This window comes from Podarcis raffonei, chromosome 4 (assembly GCF_027172205.1).
Source record: "Podarcis raffonei isolate rPodRaf1 chromosome 4, rPodRaf1.pri, whole genome shotgun sequence".
Lineage (NCBI taxonomy): Eukaryota > Metazoa > Chordata > Lepidosauria > Squamata > Lacertidae > Podarcis > Podarcis raffonei.
Window position 1 is genome coordinate 78,958,643 of NC_070605.1, and position 16,655 is coordinate 78,975,297.

Genomic DNA, 16,655 nt, shown 5'->3' on the forward strand with positions numbered 1-16,655 from the left:
AAATGAGGAACTGAGATGAATCAAAATGGACAGACTCCCTGCTAATTACCTCTGTTATCCCTAATCTGGTCTGCTGCCTCAGGTGTGGCAGACGATGCTCTCCTGTCACAGATTCAACTGCCAATCCATGTGACTTCTGCATGACAACTTGCGAAGGGATGCCATCCTTCGCCTCAGGCGTCAAAATATTATTGGCCTGCCCTAAAATCTCACTTTAAGTATTCTGCAAGGCGAATGGATTTTATATGGAACTATACAAGTTCTATAGGTATAGATATAGGTATAAGGCATTTTGTTTTGGTCAGGACTCCCAAACCTCAGTGTAACTCCACCCCCTCCCACAAACAAACAAACACCCCTAATTCCACACATTCCAGTGCCCTTTCTTTCTTTCCTTTTGCTCCTCGCCAACCAAACACCCAGACGTCTCCTCTCCCATTTATTTCCTTACCCCCCTGAGCTCTGTGCCTGATCAGGAGTCATCAGCTCTCATGGAACTGGCATCCAGTAAAGTGTGCAGATGTTCCCGTTGGGATGATTTGCATGAGAACAAAACTTCAAATGTCGCATGGAAAAACCACGCAAAAGTCACCATTCAAAGCCTCACTGCCTCATCTGAGAAATGCATGAGGCAATGTTGTCCAGGAGTGCGGCTGTTTTTATCCCATTGGCATTTGTGTTTGGCAATGCTTTGTTTAATGATTTTATTCAATGTCCCTAACAAAATAAAATAAAAGCACATCATAAATCGGAGGGTGGGTTTTTTTTGTTTTGTTTTTAAAGCTTTGGAATACTTTTTTTTAAGCCTCATGGTTCTGGTCTGAATTTCAAACAGAAAACATCGCTGAAGATCTTAACATAGGGTTACCAGACATCCCCAGTTCCCAGGGACAGTCCCCGGATTTGCAAATCTGTCCCCGGGAAACGTGGCAGTAGCAGCCTCAGCAGCCCAGAGCCGGCCTGGTAGCGCAGTTGGCTCTGGCTGGCTTCAGGAGCTGCTTGCTGCCCCCGCCACTGCTGAAGGGGAACCGGTGGTACAGATCTCCTGCCCCCTTCCTCCTTTGTTTTGACAGATCGGGGGAGGCTCGGGAGTCACAGGCGGGCAGGCGCCGCCCAGGAGGGGCAGAAGGCGCATGGTTTCTCTGCCAGGTAAGGTGCAAAGCCCTTCTTTTGCACCCAGTGAAACATAAATGTGCAGAGTTTTTTTTAAAGAAAAACTGGGCAACAGCCGCCCACCTGTGACTCCCAAGCCTCCCCTGATCAGTCAAAACAAAGGAGGAAGGGGGCAGGAGATCGGGGGAGCACCGTTGCCCAGTTTAAAAAAAACTCTGCGCATTTATGTTTCACGGGGTGCGAAAGAAGGGCTTTGCACCTTTATACAATATGCATATGTACTTGGGCCCAGGGTCATTTGCCTCATCATCTCCACTACTGATTCCCTGTTGCTAAGGTAAAGGTAAAGGGACCCCTGACCATTAGGTCCAGTCGTGACCGAATCTGGGGTTGCAGTGCTCATCTCGCTTTATTGGCTGAGGGAGCTGGCGTACAGCTTCCGGGTCATGTGGCCAGCATGACTAAGCCGCTTCTGGTGAACCAGAGCAGCGCACAGAAACACCGTTTACCTTCCCGCCAGAGCGGTACCTATTTATCTACTTGCACTTTGACGTGCTTTCGAACTGCTAGGTTGGCAGGAGCTGGGACTGAGCAACGGGAGCTCACCCTGTCGCGGGGATTCGAACCGCCGACCTTCTGATCGGCAAGTCCTAGGCTCTGTGGTTTAACCCACAGCACCACCTGCGTCCCACCCGCGTCCCTGTTGCTACTCAGCTTAAAAAAACAAAACAAGTGCCCCCGGATTTATTGAAAAAAATCTGGTAACCATATCTTAACAGTGATCTCAGTTCTCCAAGTGGCAGGACTTACCGCCGCCAAAATGGCACCCCCACACACCTGCATGGGGAAACGTCAAGGGTTGCCGAAGTAAAACAACAACAACAATTAGAGACAGCCAACACCTATGGGAGCAAACCCCCAAAAAGGAATAAAAAGCAGCCTGTCTGAGCATGCTCAGTAAGGCATAGAAAGCTGCGGTTCATTATAGGGAAAATAGAACGGGCTACCTTGAATGATGAACTGAGGAACTCCTCGCTGAACCATGAGGCAAGGTGAGGTGACTGCCTCAGGTGGCAGGATCCACAGAGGCAGAAGATTAGGCCTTCAAGGAATGCAGCGCCTGCTTCAGTGGTGGTAGCGACAGTTGAAGTGCTCTCCTTGGAGGCCAGATTTAAAAATTAACCGCCACAGTGGCCTGTTGGCAAACAGGAGGCACTGCTGGTCTTCTTCCACACTTGCTCTCGATGTAGATTTTTATACTCCCCCCCCCTTTGTTCCTGATACAGATCTTCACTCAATCCTTCTTCTCTGGCTTGGTGAGGCACCATTTTGTTGTTTACCTCAGGTGTCAAAAATGTTATCATAGTCAGCTCTCTTGTAACCCTTCACATGGTCTTGAAGGTTGTCCTCAGATAATAAACTGGGCTCAGAAGTTGTGGGAAAGTTGTGACACTGTGTACAAAACTGCAATCTCAGTAACATCCTCAGAGTTAGCCGAAAGAGCCAGGACTCTTAAGAAGACTAATAACATTTATTGAGGCATAAGCTTTTCATGAAGTGTTATCCTTGCTTGACAGGAGTTTTTCTCTCAGGATCCCAGAGTTCCATTCCTATCAAAACTGAGCAAACAGGAACAATAACAATCAATAGCTTATACGAAGAAGTTGGCAGACATCCTGAAGGAATTACTTTAAAGGTATTTCAAGAAAGCTAGGCATTGAAATATTTCAGCATACATTTTTTTAAAAAAATAAATATTCCAGCTCAATGAATAAAATGTTTGCACAACTCTACTCTTGCTTCAGTTGGCTTGCTTGGCGGTAAACTGATGGGAATCACATCAATGCAAACATGAAAGAGAATATACAACTTCTTACTTTGCTGCAAATAAAGAAAATTGACAGTTTTAATATCAAGCAGGCAACATGATAATGTCTGCACCCATGGGGGGAAACTACTTTCCCCTCTGTCAGAAAAAAGCAGAGTCCAAGAGTACATGATTATACCTGTGCAAGAAAGTGGAGAAATTTCAGGGTATGATAACAGAATTGTAACTGGTCATTAGGTTTTTATGAATAGGTGGCAATCAAATGATATGCCCTAAAGTAATCATCCTGTAAAAGATAGCAAAACTAACTTAGCTGCCCAAATTGAGGTTGGAAGAACACATGGATTTCCACAGACCTGGATTGGTATCTACTTATACGTGCTTTATGTGTACACATCCTCTCTATGTGTCTTTTTCTCTATCCTTCTGTGAGAGGTGCTCCCTTACTCAGTTGGGATGAGGATGACTTTGAAGCCATCAAAAAAGAACTGTCAAGATAGCACTCACATTACAGTATTGTTTGTGCTTCTATAATTCATACAGGTTCATAGCTTTGATTGGAATTTTGATGGAGCAGGTGCCCTGATTATTGTCATCTGGACAAACAAATTTCAGGTGGCTAGCTGAGTTCTGGGCAAGCTTCCATCCATGTTTACCATTTTGTTTTTGTTGCTGTTGTTGTTTGCTCAATTGCCTTCGTAGCATAGTTTTTCTGTCTTTTCATAGACCCAGTGAAATTATCCTGTTTTGCTCTCCATATTTCCTCAGGTCATTTAACATGCTTGGCTATATTTCCTTTTGTGTTGCTGCATGAAAGATTGATGTGAGGAAGGGTGGGGAGGGAGCATGTAACAGACGAGTCATTGTCAGATAAAAGATTTTGGCAGAGAAAAAGTCAACTGACATATCCTAGCCCTCTTTAAAACATTCTTGAGATTCTGGATCAAATTTGTTTATTTTCTTTTTAGAGTGAGGGGTTGTTTCTTATTTTTGCATCCCAACATTTGATTTATTGATAATACATGGGTGTACAATGGTTTAGTTGAGTCCGGTTGCAGCATTTGTTATGAAATCTAAAAGTACAGCAAAAGAATTAAAAAGCAAAACATTCAGGGGGCTGAAATGAAAGAGCATAGGAATATATGAAAACATGAAGCTGCCTTATATTACACCAGGCAATTGCTCCACTATGTCTCTTAAGCCTTCCCAAATTAGTCTATTTTATTGTTGCTGTTCTTAATTCTTGATAGAGTTTATGCTTTAACACTGATTTATTATCTCTATAGGGTTTTATGTTCTGTTTCTGTACACCATGTATTCTCTGAATGTAAGGATGTTTATAAATTCTGAACTAAATAGACAAAATATTGTCTACACTGACTGGCAGTGGCCTCCCAGAATTTCACACAGAGAGTTGTATCCATTGCTGCACCAGCAGGGTTCCACTAATACAATCCACTTCATACACCTTCCAAGTCTGCTCTGGTCTCCAGCCCTCCAGAGATGACTTTGGGCAAAGGTTCTGGAGGTGACAGAAGGCTGTTGAACCAGTGGAATAACAGCATCAGATACGGCCCAGACAGTCTTTCTTAGCCTGAAGATGCCAAGGTTGGAACCTGGGACTCTCCACATGCAAAGCAGAGGCTTTACCACTGAGCAATGGCTCTTCTTCATGTTCTCAAATTTTTTGAGACAGCAAAGGGAGATGGGGAAACAAGAATTTCAATGTGGGACTCATCTTTTTCTCCACTTACCTACCCTTTGTCACCAAGAATGACAGGCCCAGGGAGGCAAAAGGAAAGCAATGGGGTGTGTTCTGTTATAAAAACAACCAAGTTGTTGTTTTTTTAAATGGAAAAAAGGAAAACTAAGGGCACAAACCCTTCTTTGACAAATGCTATCCTCTCACAACCCCTTTGAGAGTACTGGATAATGTCTTTCTGATCCCCAAAATAGGCAGTCTCGTTCCCAGGCTTGTGTGTATGTTTTAATAATGTTTTACACAGACTTTCCAACCTGATGTCCTCCAGATGTTTTGGACTATGACACCCATCATCCCTGATTATTGGCCATGATGGCTGAGGCTGATGGGAGTTGTAGTCCAAAATGTCCTCACGGCATCAAGTTGAGGAAGGTTGCTTTAATAGAATCATTCTATAAAGAGGGTCTCTTATTAAAGTGAGACTCACTTATAGAATGGGATGGCTAACCTGTAGCCCTCCAGATGTTGTACTACGACGTGTATCACCCCTAACCACTGAACATGTTGTCTGGGAGTGATGGGAGTTGGAGTCCAGCAACACAGGTTTTGAAGCAAGATTCGTTTTAACATTTTCTCTTGAAGACTGCCCCCCACAAAGCAGATCTCACAAATCCAGTTTAAAAGCTTCAAAAGTAAATGCATGGGACACTTTGCTCTCTGTCCATGGTGCTGATTAGCTGTGTGCTTTGTATATCTCCAGCATATAATAAGCAGAAAAGACGAATAGTGTTGTTTGCACCTACTGGAAAACAAATTAGGTATATTACATAAACATATTACATCCAATTGCACAAGCACTTCTGGAATACCTCAGCTGCATATCTTTTATCTGAATTGAGCCATAATATGAATATGGTATTTTTAAAAATTACAAAAGGAATCGAAATGGTTGAGTAGCTTTGGGACGATTAGTCCTTGGATGTTTGTAGTAGTCACATTTCAGATATATTGTAGCTGCAATCCTATACCTATTTACCATTTAATTTAGTGGGACTGCTTCTAAGTAGGCATGTAGAGGATTGTGCTGTAAATAGGTAGAATCCAGACTAAATTAATTGCACCCAAGTCCTGCCAAAATCAATGCAAAATGTTAGTTATGGTTTAACTCATCTCACTGGTGTTAATGGGAACCAAGTGTGAACAACTTGGGCTGGACCCAGCCCAATGTATCCAGTCTTCACTTGCATCTTGGTCATTCTCCTTCTTTTCTCCACTTTTGTGACTTCATTGTTGTGTGCCTGTCGTATCCCTTTTTGTAACATAAACCTGGGATATCTTGAAAGGCCAAATATTGTAATCTGATGAACAAGCTTTTGTTTTTAACAGAAAAGGCAAGAATAAAGCAAAAAGGGAAGTTCACAAAATCAGCACATTTTCCCTCAAAGGTCTAGGGAAGGTCTACACCCATGGGCAGAATGTGATCCCAAAGCAATGTTATCTACACCCTGTCAACACTACCAAATACTAATCAAGGTGTGGTTGAAAAAAATGCTGATGGAAAAGGACATTGTTTGCAAATGACATTATTTGCAAATAGCTTTTCCATCAACAGTGTTGATCTCAAACCGTATGACAGTAGCACATCATCAAAATGTATAACTAAAATATCCATATCAACCTAATATCAAGAAAACAAAAACAAGTCATGTGACTGTAATTTGTTTTAATATTGAATTTTAAGTTGTTGTACCCCACCATAAGACCTGATGGAGAAAGGTGGGTTAAAAATAGAATTCATTCATTCATAACAACAAGTTCAATAAATACATGAAAAATAATTGAACAATATAAAGATTCTAAATACAAAAAAGGTAGAGTGTTAATACATGTAAATGTAGAGGGGCAAGACTAACATTCACCGAGTAAGGAGTGACTACCTTATTATAGATCTAGAGCACATGTGACCTAGATGCAGAAAACAAAATGGCACCCAAGAGTTGTGCAATTGGCTACCTAAACGACCCTGTCCAATTACACTGAGTGCTTTCAGGAAAGGGCAAAAGAAATAAATTTTATGGGGTATGAAATGGAAATTAGACACCCAGAAATATCCACCATTTTTCTAAAATAGATTATTTTGGGGGGCCCTAATCCTGCTTCTAAATGGATGAGCAGTGCAGAGACTAAGTTGAAGAAAGGTTTCTTCTGGGACAGGAGTGGGGAACCTGTGGTCCTCCTGGTATAGCTGGATCTCAGCTCCCATCATCCATGACACTTGACCACACTGGCTGGAGCTGATGGGATCTGAATGGCAACAACAACAGCTGGATAACCAAAGGTTTCCTAACCCTATGGAGCATGAGTAACAGAAAGGAGAGAGCCCTTGTGAGACTCTGGTTGTGAGGGGTTTCTGTCAGTAAAAACTGATAGAATTAGCCCCCATGCTGAATATAGGCAGCCCTGGCATGAGTAAAGAATGGAATAAGAAGCATGATTTGACTTTGACTTTGTGAGGCTTCCTTAAACATTAGCTGAAAGGATTTCAGGTTCTTGTAGGTTTTATGTTGTCTATTTGAATCGCACAAGGCCTCTCATGTTTTCTCATTAGGTCTAACAACTGTGTCGCTTGCATAGCTCCAGTGTATATATAATAAATTATGAACCACTTTTGAAATATGGTTTTATAAAAAGCTTTCCGGGCTGGGGGTGGAAGAGGGGAAGCATAGAGTCTATGTGTAATTTGTTTAAAGTTATAAAAGCAGAGGCTGCGACAACCTCCTAATAAATCTGCAGAAGCACCACTGTACTAAAAAGCAGCTTTGTGAAAATAGACTAATTTATGGCCTTTCTGTCTCACTTCTTTATGGGCACTTCCGTCTACAGTGTCAAAAATGAATACAAGTGGAAAAGACCTGGAAAAGCTGAGTGAACCAGGTCCAAATTAAATATTGAAGATCCATGTTATGAATCCACATGTTTCTCCTCCCTATACAAACTAAATAAGTAAATCTGTTCTCTCTATACAGTGGTGCCTTGGTTTACGAACTTAATCTGTTCTGGAAGTCTGTTCTTAAACCAAAACGTTCTTAAACCAAGGCGTGCTTTCCCATAGCAGTGGGCGACTCAATTTACAAATGGAACACACTCAACAGGCAGCGAAACATGTTCTTATTCCAAGGCAAAGTTCACAAACCAAAACACCTACTTCCGGGTTTGCAGTGTTCTTAATCCATGTTGTTCATAAACTAAGCTGTTCTTAAACCAAGGTATCACTGTATATGGTTCTTTATTCTCCTCTATCCAGCACACAGGTATATGTATGCAGGCCCTCTGAAGTATTATCCGGATATGCTTTGGGCATGGTCAACGAACAGTACTGGATAACAGGTATGAAAAAAATATAAAGATGTGCCAAACAAAGTTTTAGCTGTTGGCCTTAGGCTTTCAGTGAGGTGAAGAGTGGCATGTCAGTGAGGTAACTGGGCTCCCATGATGAGGCCCTGTGCATCACAGCTGTCATGTAAAGAGATGAGGCCTTTAGGCAAGGCAAACATCATACGCCAAAATGGTAAAATGGCTGCACCATCCATTTGTCCCACAATGATGATGATCAAATGATGAAGGGAGAGGGAAGGCCATTATAAAATCCTCCACAAGCCCTCCTTGCAATTTTAGCCCAAACATATCTTTCTGTTAGCATCTATTTAGGGTCAATCACAAAAGGTGAAGGGAAGGGGCTGGTCCCCTTTTAATTCCAGTTCTGTCCTTCCTTCAGCTGGCTGGCTGGGCGGTTTGCTTAACACTGCAAGGAGCCTCTCAACTCGCCCTATTCCAAATGGACTGAATGGGGAAAGCATTACATTTCCAGTCCACAACCCAAGATGGTCAAGCAGAACTCTTTTTAATCTCTCATTTAGGACAAGACAAAATGGCTATGGCTCCTCCCACCATTTGCAATGCTTTCTCCTGCTCCTTCCCTCATCTGCTGCGTAGCACACCCTGAAATCTGTAGACCATAGCAGGTGGGGGAAGGATCCAACGACAGGACCATGGAGTGAATAGGGAAGAGGAGCTGCAGTAGAGCTCATCTACTACTTGAGGGAACGAGTAAACAGTGAAAGGGTATGTCCAGGATCCAGATTGTGAGATGTCAACCCTAGAGCAGGGGTTTCACCCTTCAGATAAGTGACAGGTGAACCTGTAGCAGAGGCTAGGAGACTTGGCTAGTTATTGTTAGTACCCTAGCTTCTTCTTAACTATGCTTTTGGGGAGTTTGTGGCTTAGTTCTAAAGTGTGCAGTGCACACTAACAAGGATCCGTCTCTCTGCACAGCCAATCGCCATGGCTAAAGTAAGGCACTTATCTCAGTCTTATTGTTGTGTTTGTTATTAAGTATAGCCTACTTTTCCTCCAGAAGGAGATCAGAGCAGCATACGTTAAAAATACTAAAACAATATAAAACAAGGAATGGCAAACTACGTGTAATCAAATTGAAAATGGGGCTTTCGGTTAGTGTGGGCTTTCCCATTAAAGCCAGGTTTACAAACTTTTTGGGTGGCAGATGCTTAATTTAAGAAATGCTTTACAGCAGAATTATCAGAAAGCATACATACATACAGAACTAAGGCCGCAGACTGAAATTGTGGCTTTCAGGATGTCATTCATCTTGAGTGTCCCAGTACAATTTCTTTAAGCAACTACAGAGTCCCCAAAGAAATTATCCAGCCATTGATTAGACAAACCACCTGCCTGGAATTGAAGGGGGAGGGGGAAAAGAAGGCATGGAAATGGAAAATCTTTCTGAAAGAAATCAACAGTCACTGATTGCTTTGAGGGAAGATGTGGATGGGCTCGTGTGCTCTTGGAGTCCCAGAGAGTCTATATATCATAGTGATGAGGTTCTTGGTCATAAACTCACAGAGAGCAAATGAGACAGTTTAGTTGCTTCTTTCATTTGGGTAATAGTCTTCTACTCCATATGAAAGCACACTACAGTACTTTGCTTAAGCTTGTTTTGTGTAGGATAACTTATCAGAATACTTGCAAGGGAGGGGTTGGACCCAAAACACCTGCCACATACCTTCATTGTGTATATTTTCACTCTTTTTCCATGTTACATAGTCTTATTTAAAAATAAAAAATGTTGGTCTGCTCCCCTGGAAAGATATCTGTTACATCATTTAAGGGTGCATAGCAGCCTGCACCATAAAGGAATTGAAGTTTGCAAGGGATGTTCTTCTAAGGGCACTTATTCAGATGTCAGTTCTGTTCAAAGAAGTCAATAAGCTGAATGTGCTGAATGTCTCATCTGAAAGATCCTATTTAAAAAGCCATATAGACTTTTGTTAATATGGCAGGTAAGGAACAGGGTGACATATAGGATTTTGCAGAATTTGTCATTTGAATTTTTAAGCTAGTTTTGTAAGCCGCTGTGAGAACGCCTGTGTGCAATACAAGTGCACAAATTTACTAAGGGAAAACAAATGTCTGTGGAATGTAAACCAAGAAGCTGTAATCAAGAAGCTATATATACTTTTGTTGTTTCATATCTATACAGCCAGTCCTGCGCATGCAAACTTGAGCAGGTTTCACTGACTTCAGTGGAAACTTGTTTCCACAAAAATGCCCTTAGGATTTCAGGCTAGTGTGACAAAAAAGAAAACAAGTGCAATACAACTTCTTGCAGTATTATTCTTGTTTGTTCTGTTTATCTCGAGCCAAGTGCCTGGATAATGTGCCCTTGCACCTGAAAACTGCCATTGTCCAGGCAGCCTGGATCCGAGCACTCTTAAGAGCTGACTAGGTACAATTCAACCGCATGAGACATGGGCTTCCTCTGCCCATACACCACACAATCTTCATGATTGCCCACCCCACCCCCCACTGTATACCTTCCTCTTCCTGCCTATAGCCTGATCAGCAATGTCCCTTGCACAAGCAAGGACTGCAGGCAGGAAAATGAAGGGTTAGAAATCAGCAGCCTGAGCCATGGACAGATATTCATATATAAGGATCTAACTTTTGGGAAATAACTGGGGGATGCCAGTTAATTCTGAAATCCCACTTGTGTGGGAAACTACAAAAGTAAAAAAAAGAAAAGCTGACTGCCTGAATTAAATAATGTGGGGCTCGACACACTCTTTAGCCAAAACAGACCCCAGTAGAGTTTAAAACAGAAATACGTGCAATATTTGCAAAGTGTGGAAAATATAGGTTGTTAGACCTGTAAATATCCCAGTGTTAAGCACTGATAATGTGCTTCCCCACCTCTACCCATCTCAAAGTGAATAGACTACAACCTTAAGTAAGTTTAAATGCTTTACTTACAGTAATCAGTGGTCTCACCCATGCATCATTGAATGCTACAGCAGAAACAACATTGGTAAGGTATTCTTGGTTATGAAATACAGAAGTTTGGAGCCTCAGCCTCAGGCATCTGCTAAGTTACATGGCTCAAAGAGGGAGGGGGAGAGAGAGAGAGAGGAACAGGAAACAACCTTTGCTTCCTCCCTCCCCAAAGGTGAGAAGTCACGACCATTCTGAGTCTTCTCTACCAATACAGAACTTTGTGATCCTTAACCCCTTTCTTACTGCTGAATATGTACTGTTATGTTTGGCTGTGTTAATCTCCCACACTAACAACCCAGAGAAAGATGCCCAAACAATCTGGGATAGTAGAAGCACTCATTTTATGATGGGGTCACTAATACTTAGCTCTATCTGGAGCTATTTACTATCTTAAAGCAAGGATGGGGAACCTGTGTCCCTCCAGATGTTGATAGACTGCCAAATCTCATTTAACCAACTTTCATTTCAGAAGATGACCATGGGAAAATGGCCCACAATGGTCCCCGCATGGAAGTTGGTGAACAGTGCTCACCTGCATCACCAATAAGTACAAAATTTAAAAGGGCTCTTTAACCTCATACATATTTATTCAAAACTAAGTCCTGCTATGCTCAACGGGACTTACTCCCAGGTTCTGCATCTACACTCCTGCACAGCTGCTATCTCATACACCGGGAGTAAATATTCAAGCTTTGACTGGGTCTTCTTGGCAAATGAAATAGATTATTTGAGAATGGTAGGAAATTATAGGAGATGGTTTGCCACGGATTTTGCAATTTTATGTAAAACACTGTGACAACCAAGTTACTGGGACAATAGAGAATCCCCACAGTGATGTTAAAATTCCTGAATTCAGCAAAAGTAATATGAGCATTCTTTCCTTTTTGTGGAGGCAAGTAAGGATAAAAATCTAATAAACCTAATCATTTTACTTAAGCCACTTGAATGTTTTCTAACAATGTTACAAACACACAAATACAGAGAGAGAGAGAGAGAGAGAGAGAGAGAGAGAGAGAGGAACTTCTACTGCTGACAAAGTCTCCCTTTCCTGATTGCTCAGTCTTGGACCCTAAAACTCACCCCTTGCCAACTTCCGGGTTAGCGCCATCGGCTAATGGCAGATTCCCTCCGAGCTCCGGAGGGAATCGGCTCCGCAGGATCCAGGTCTTGCCGCTGCAGTGATGCGGGGACCCTCAGAAATCACAGGCGCTGAAGCCTGTGAACTTGGTGACTCGGCGGGCACCATTTGCGCCCCCCCGACCCGCGAAGGAGCCTTTTTAAAGGCTTTGGAACGGGGGACGGGGTGAGCGGCGCGGTGCTGAGAGTCGACTGCTTCTCCTGCTGAGTGAAGCCGCATGCCATGGTCAGAGAGCGCTGACTTCTTCTTGTGAACAATTGGACTCTAAAAGCAATAACCCGTGAGTAATACGGAAATTGGATTTGTAAAGAAAAAAAAAATTTTGAATTAGGCACGATCGGGGAAGGCGCAAACAGGAAGTCCGTCTCCCCGTCTTATAAATAATCTAAAGCAAGGACTAGCTAACTAAGGTCGAGAGAATTTCTTCTTCTTTATTGGGTAAAAGACATTAATTTCACGATTTGGCAGTATAAGTAATTTTACTGGAGGATAAGAGCTAATTTTGAGAGCTGAAGTGCCGCCACCCCGGACCTGGGAGTGATCCGCGAGAGAGCCTGTTGAGGAGATATAGAAGAGTTTGACAGCTGTCAAATTAGCTGTCAAGAAGGAAAAAGAGAACTTTGTTTCTGCTATCTCTGCTGGATATATTTGCTACAATTTGGTTATATTTTGTTGAAAACAAGGAAGAACTGATACAAACTAACTTGATTTTTGGATTTGAACTGGAAGGAAGATAAAGTAACCAAAATCCCTCTAGAGGGGATTTTGGAACATTACAAGAATGGCTGAAGGAGGAAAAATTCAAGCTAAATTGGACAGAGTGTTTCTTCTCCTGGGAAAGTTACAAGGCCAAATTGATGTTTTGGCTACAAATGTTGCAACTCTGGACTTAACAGTAAACAAATCCATTGAATTTGATAAGGACTTGACTCATGAAGTCCATGCAGCTGGACAAGAAGAGAAACTTGAAAGATTTGACAGTGTGGAGAAAGAGATATATGTTGTTTCTGAGGAAAAGGAAGGAGGAGATGTAATGTTGCAGATGACAAAGGAGAGCCAGAGGCCTGACATGAGGAAACAAAGGAAAATAAGTACTGGATGATGAAAATCTGTTTTGAATTGAAGATTGAAGAATGGAGAGATCTCCTTATGTGGAGATCTGAAGACCTATGGATTACAAATTTGATTAAGGTGAAAGTTGGAGCTTTTGGGACATTTGGACTTAAAAGGAGTAAGAAACAAGATTCAGGCTCCACTTTTAAGTATGGAGGTCTGGCTGGAAGAAATATGGACCCTATCGGGACAGAGCTTCTCCGAGATCTGGTGTTTAATATTAAGGACTACCAAAAAAACCGGCAGAGAGGAATTGAGAGAGAATTAAGAGCCTCGGACGTGAGGTCTCCAGGCTGATAGTAGACTAAGACTGATGGTTATTTGTTGGGGATTGAAACCGGGAAAGGGGTGGGGTGGGGTTTGGGAATCCAAAGGGTGCAGAATAATAATCTGTTTTTTTATTTTGTTTTGCTATTAGTATGAAAATTGGGGAATTCGTGGAAGGGAATTTGGGTCGACTTTAGAAAAAAGTTTTAAGAATGAGCACTGGTGTTTAAATACTGATGTTTATAAGTTAAAATGGGTTTGTTTTTTTTAAATGAATTAAATATAAAAAGGTCAAAAATTGGGGACAAGAACTTGTTGAATTAACAATTTGAATTGGAATATAAGAAGGGGAGGTGTGGGGAAGTCAGGGAAATATGTTATTGAAAATAAGGATTGTAAACTTTATGTGTTTTTAACTTTTTTGTTTTTCTCTTCTTGATTTTTTAATGTATAAAGGTGGAAAAACTCAATAAATATTTTTTTTAAAAAAAATAAAACTCACCCCTTGGCATTTTGTCTCATGTTCCAGTCCCACACTCATTGTCTTTTTCCACTCTTCTCTTCATTCTCTCCCCCACGTAGCAGATCACACTCTGTTGAGTCATCTCTGCCCCATTTGCCCTGTGACGTGTTTGTCCCAGCTCTGACGGATGCAGTCTCCGCACCCCACTCCTTTATAACGGAATCGCCTCTTTTAATCCAATAACCACACGCAAGCCCCCAAACCAGCATAGGTTCAATAGGAAGGGGAGAAGAATGGAAACAGCATCTGTGGCAGTGGGCTGGGTAGTGGGTTAATCCAGGCCAAGGGCCTTCTGTTTTGCTGTTCCTCATCACCTCCTGAAAGAATTGCTTCTCCCTTGAGAGTGGAGCCCTAGGTAATTCTCCCACTGAGAATGGCTGATGCTCTGACTGCCTCCATAGCTGTAGTCTCACAGAACCATTGGGAACGGGGTGAAATAGAAGGGAAGGCACCAGTTCCCCAAAAGTGAGGAAATTCAGCCTCTTAGGGAAAGGAAGATGTCTGGCTTCCCTTCTGTGCTACACAGAACCCTGGATGTGTACAGACTAGCCTGAAATTCTCGTAGGACTGGAGCTCTTTGCAATTGTGCCTGTCCCTTTAAAGAAAGGGAAAGCTGCTTCTCACACTCTGCCTCTGTGGGTGAACACAAGGTGCTGGGATTGAGCTGCTTGATGCCAGATCAAGGGAAAGTAGAGGCAGAGCTCAGAGGAAGAAGGGAGAAGAGGATATCTGCTGGAAAAAGAGGTGAATTGGGGGTGAGGATAAGTGAAACAAAAGGGGGGAGTTGGGAGGAGGTGATAGTTGTGCCGGGAACAATGCCTGTTTTTGCAAGGGTTGTGAGTAATCCAATAAATCTAACTTGTTACTGACGCTAGTCTGGGAGTTTAGAAATTGGCTGTGTAAACTCAAATGTCACCTCTGGCAACCTGCTTTTGCTCAAACTTTAGAAGCTGATCAACAATTTCTAAGGAAATAGTCACTAATGATGGGGTGGAGGGAAAGGAATTACCAAGCCCCGCTTGGATGCCCCTGCTTATGTCAGCTAATTGGATCATACTTTACTCTGATTCTTACGGAGACTTAAATATTTATGTCACACAGAAAACCTTTCATGGACATTCTTGTTTTGATCAAAAACACACTTTTCGATTCCATGTTAAATGTAGGTTAGCTGTGAAAGCAAAAGTAAATTCTGAAGGAATGGGGGGAGACAGACTAAGGTACATCAACTGTTGATAATAGTTCTACTCTTTTCTGTCATTCGTTCATGTGAGCTATTGATTTTGTTGGATTCTATTCACACTTTAAATCTTCTAGTGATGAGTTTCTTTTAACGGCAAACTTGAGGCAGACCTTTTCAAGGGACAGAAATGTCATTCTTATGAAAATGAGAGCTACACTTGCAAAAGTGGCAGAAATGACTTCATTTCTGACCTTCATTCTTTGAGCAATAATTTAATTGTTTTGTGATACTGGTTTTTGGTTAAGGAAGAGCTGGCTCTTTTTTAACCAAAAAAGTAAATGTGCTCACCATTGTATACTATTTTAAGCTGCTTTTTTCATATTCTTGAGGTTTATGGAGAATTCTTTGATTTTGAACTGACATTTCGGTTTTATCATCTATAAGAAAGATTTAAATAAAGTGACTTTGTTTCAACCAAGTTTCTAGCCGACACTTTGATTTTTAGATTGAAATATTTGTTTGGAGATGTTACAATGTTTAGGAAATGTGTGTGGATTATCTGAAACATAAAACAGGTTACATCTGAAGTAGCATAATCATATCAGGATGAACTGTAGGATAAGACAATCATGTTATTTTCTGATATGGACTCAGGGTTGTTGGGGGTTTTTGCCATGTACAACTGATATGCATAATATGTTATTACCTTCTGTCTAGCTCTCATGTTAATGAAATAGCAATCCAGAGAAGTGTCAAGAGGCTTCAACATGGCTTTTCATGTGGCGGGACTGATTGCTATCATTGTGTTCTACCTGGCTATCCTCTTTGTTGGAATATGGGCTGCATGGAAAACCAAAAACAGTGGTAGCGATGGAGATCGTAGGGAAGCTATTATAGTTGGCGGAAGAGATATTGGCTTGCTGGTTGGTGGATTTACCATGACGGGTATGTTCCTCTCTTTCTACCTGTTATTCAAGTGTCTACATCCTTCCTCTGACATGAATTTAAATGTACGCCGTGCAAAGGCACAACTTCACGGTGCTGCTTAGCTGCCAGTAAAATTGCATGCCACATAAATAGTTCTGACAGGAAGGCTTCAACCAGTTGCTTCTGAGTAGTCACACTGAGAACTGTACTCTTGTGTGTTTTCTTTTCACCTCTGGAAAATGCACCCCACTGGGCTTACTGAATAATGCAGTATGAACAGGTCGATATAACCATGATTTATAAAATATTCCCCCCTTGTTGTTCATTATAAAAACTATCTAATGAATGAGTCACATCTCCTGTTACCTTCACAATATCCAACAGGAGCCAGAACAGTTTATCAATGCGGCATGCATCATATATATATATATATATATATCTGAACATTGCACGGAATAGGACAATCATGCTGCATATAGGGAAGGATCAAAATATCATGCGACAGATGCCATT

At 41.8% G+C, this 16,655-nt stretch overlaps 1 protein-coding gene across 5 annotated transcripts in view; it reads left to right on the plus strand.

Annotated features, from left to right (window-relative positions):
- The first annotated feature begins 2,015 nt into the window (after positions 1-2,015).
- Positions 2,016-16,655, plus strand: part of SLC5A7 (solute carrier family 5 member 7) — a 32,543-nt gene continuing 17,903 nt past the window's right edge. Inside the window, exons 1-4 of one of the 5 annotated variants that reach the window (XM_053384281.1) lie at positions 2,016-2,429; positions 7,948-8,030; positions 9,765-10,000; positions 15,933-16,160. In XM_053384281.1, the coding sequence (XP_053240256.1) occupies positions 15,983-16,160 (178 nt within the window). In that variant the 5' untranslated portion in view covers positions 2,016-2,429; positions 7,948-8,030; positions 9,765-10,000; positions 15,933-15,982. Of the gene's footprint in view, positions 2,430-7,947; positions 8,031-9,764; positions 10,001-14,007; positions 14,777-15,932; positions 16,161-16,655 lie in introns of those variants that run through there. The other 4 variants (XM_053384283.1, XM_053384280.1, XM_053384279.1 and 1 more) reach the window with 4 other exon arrangements.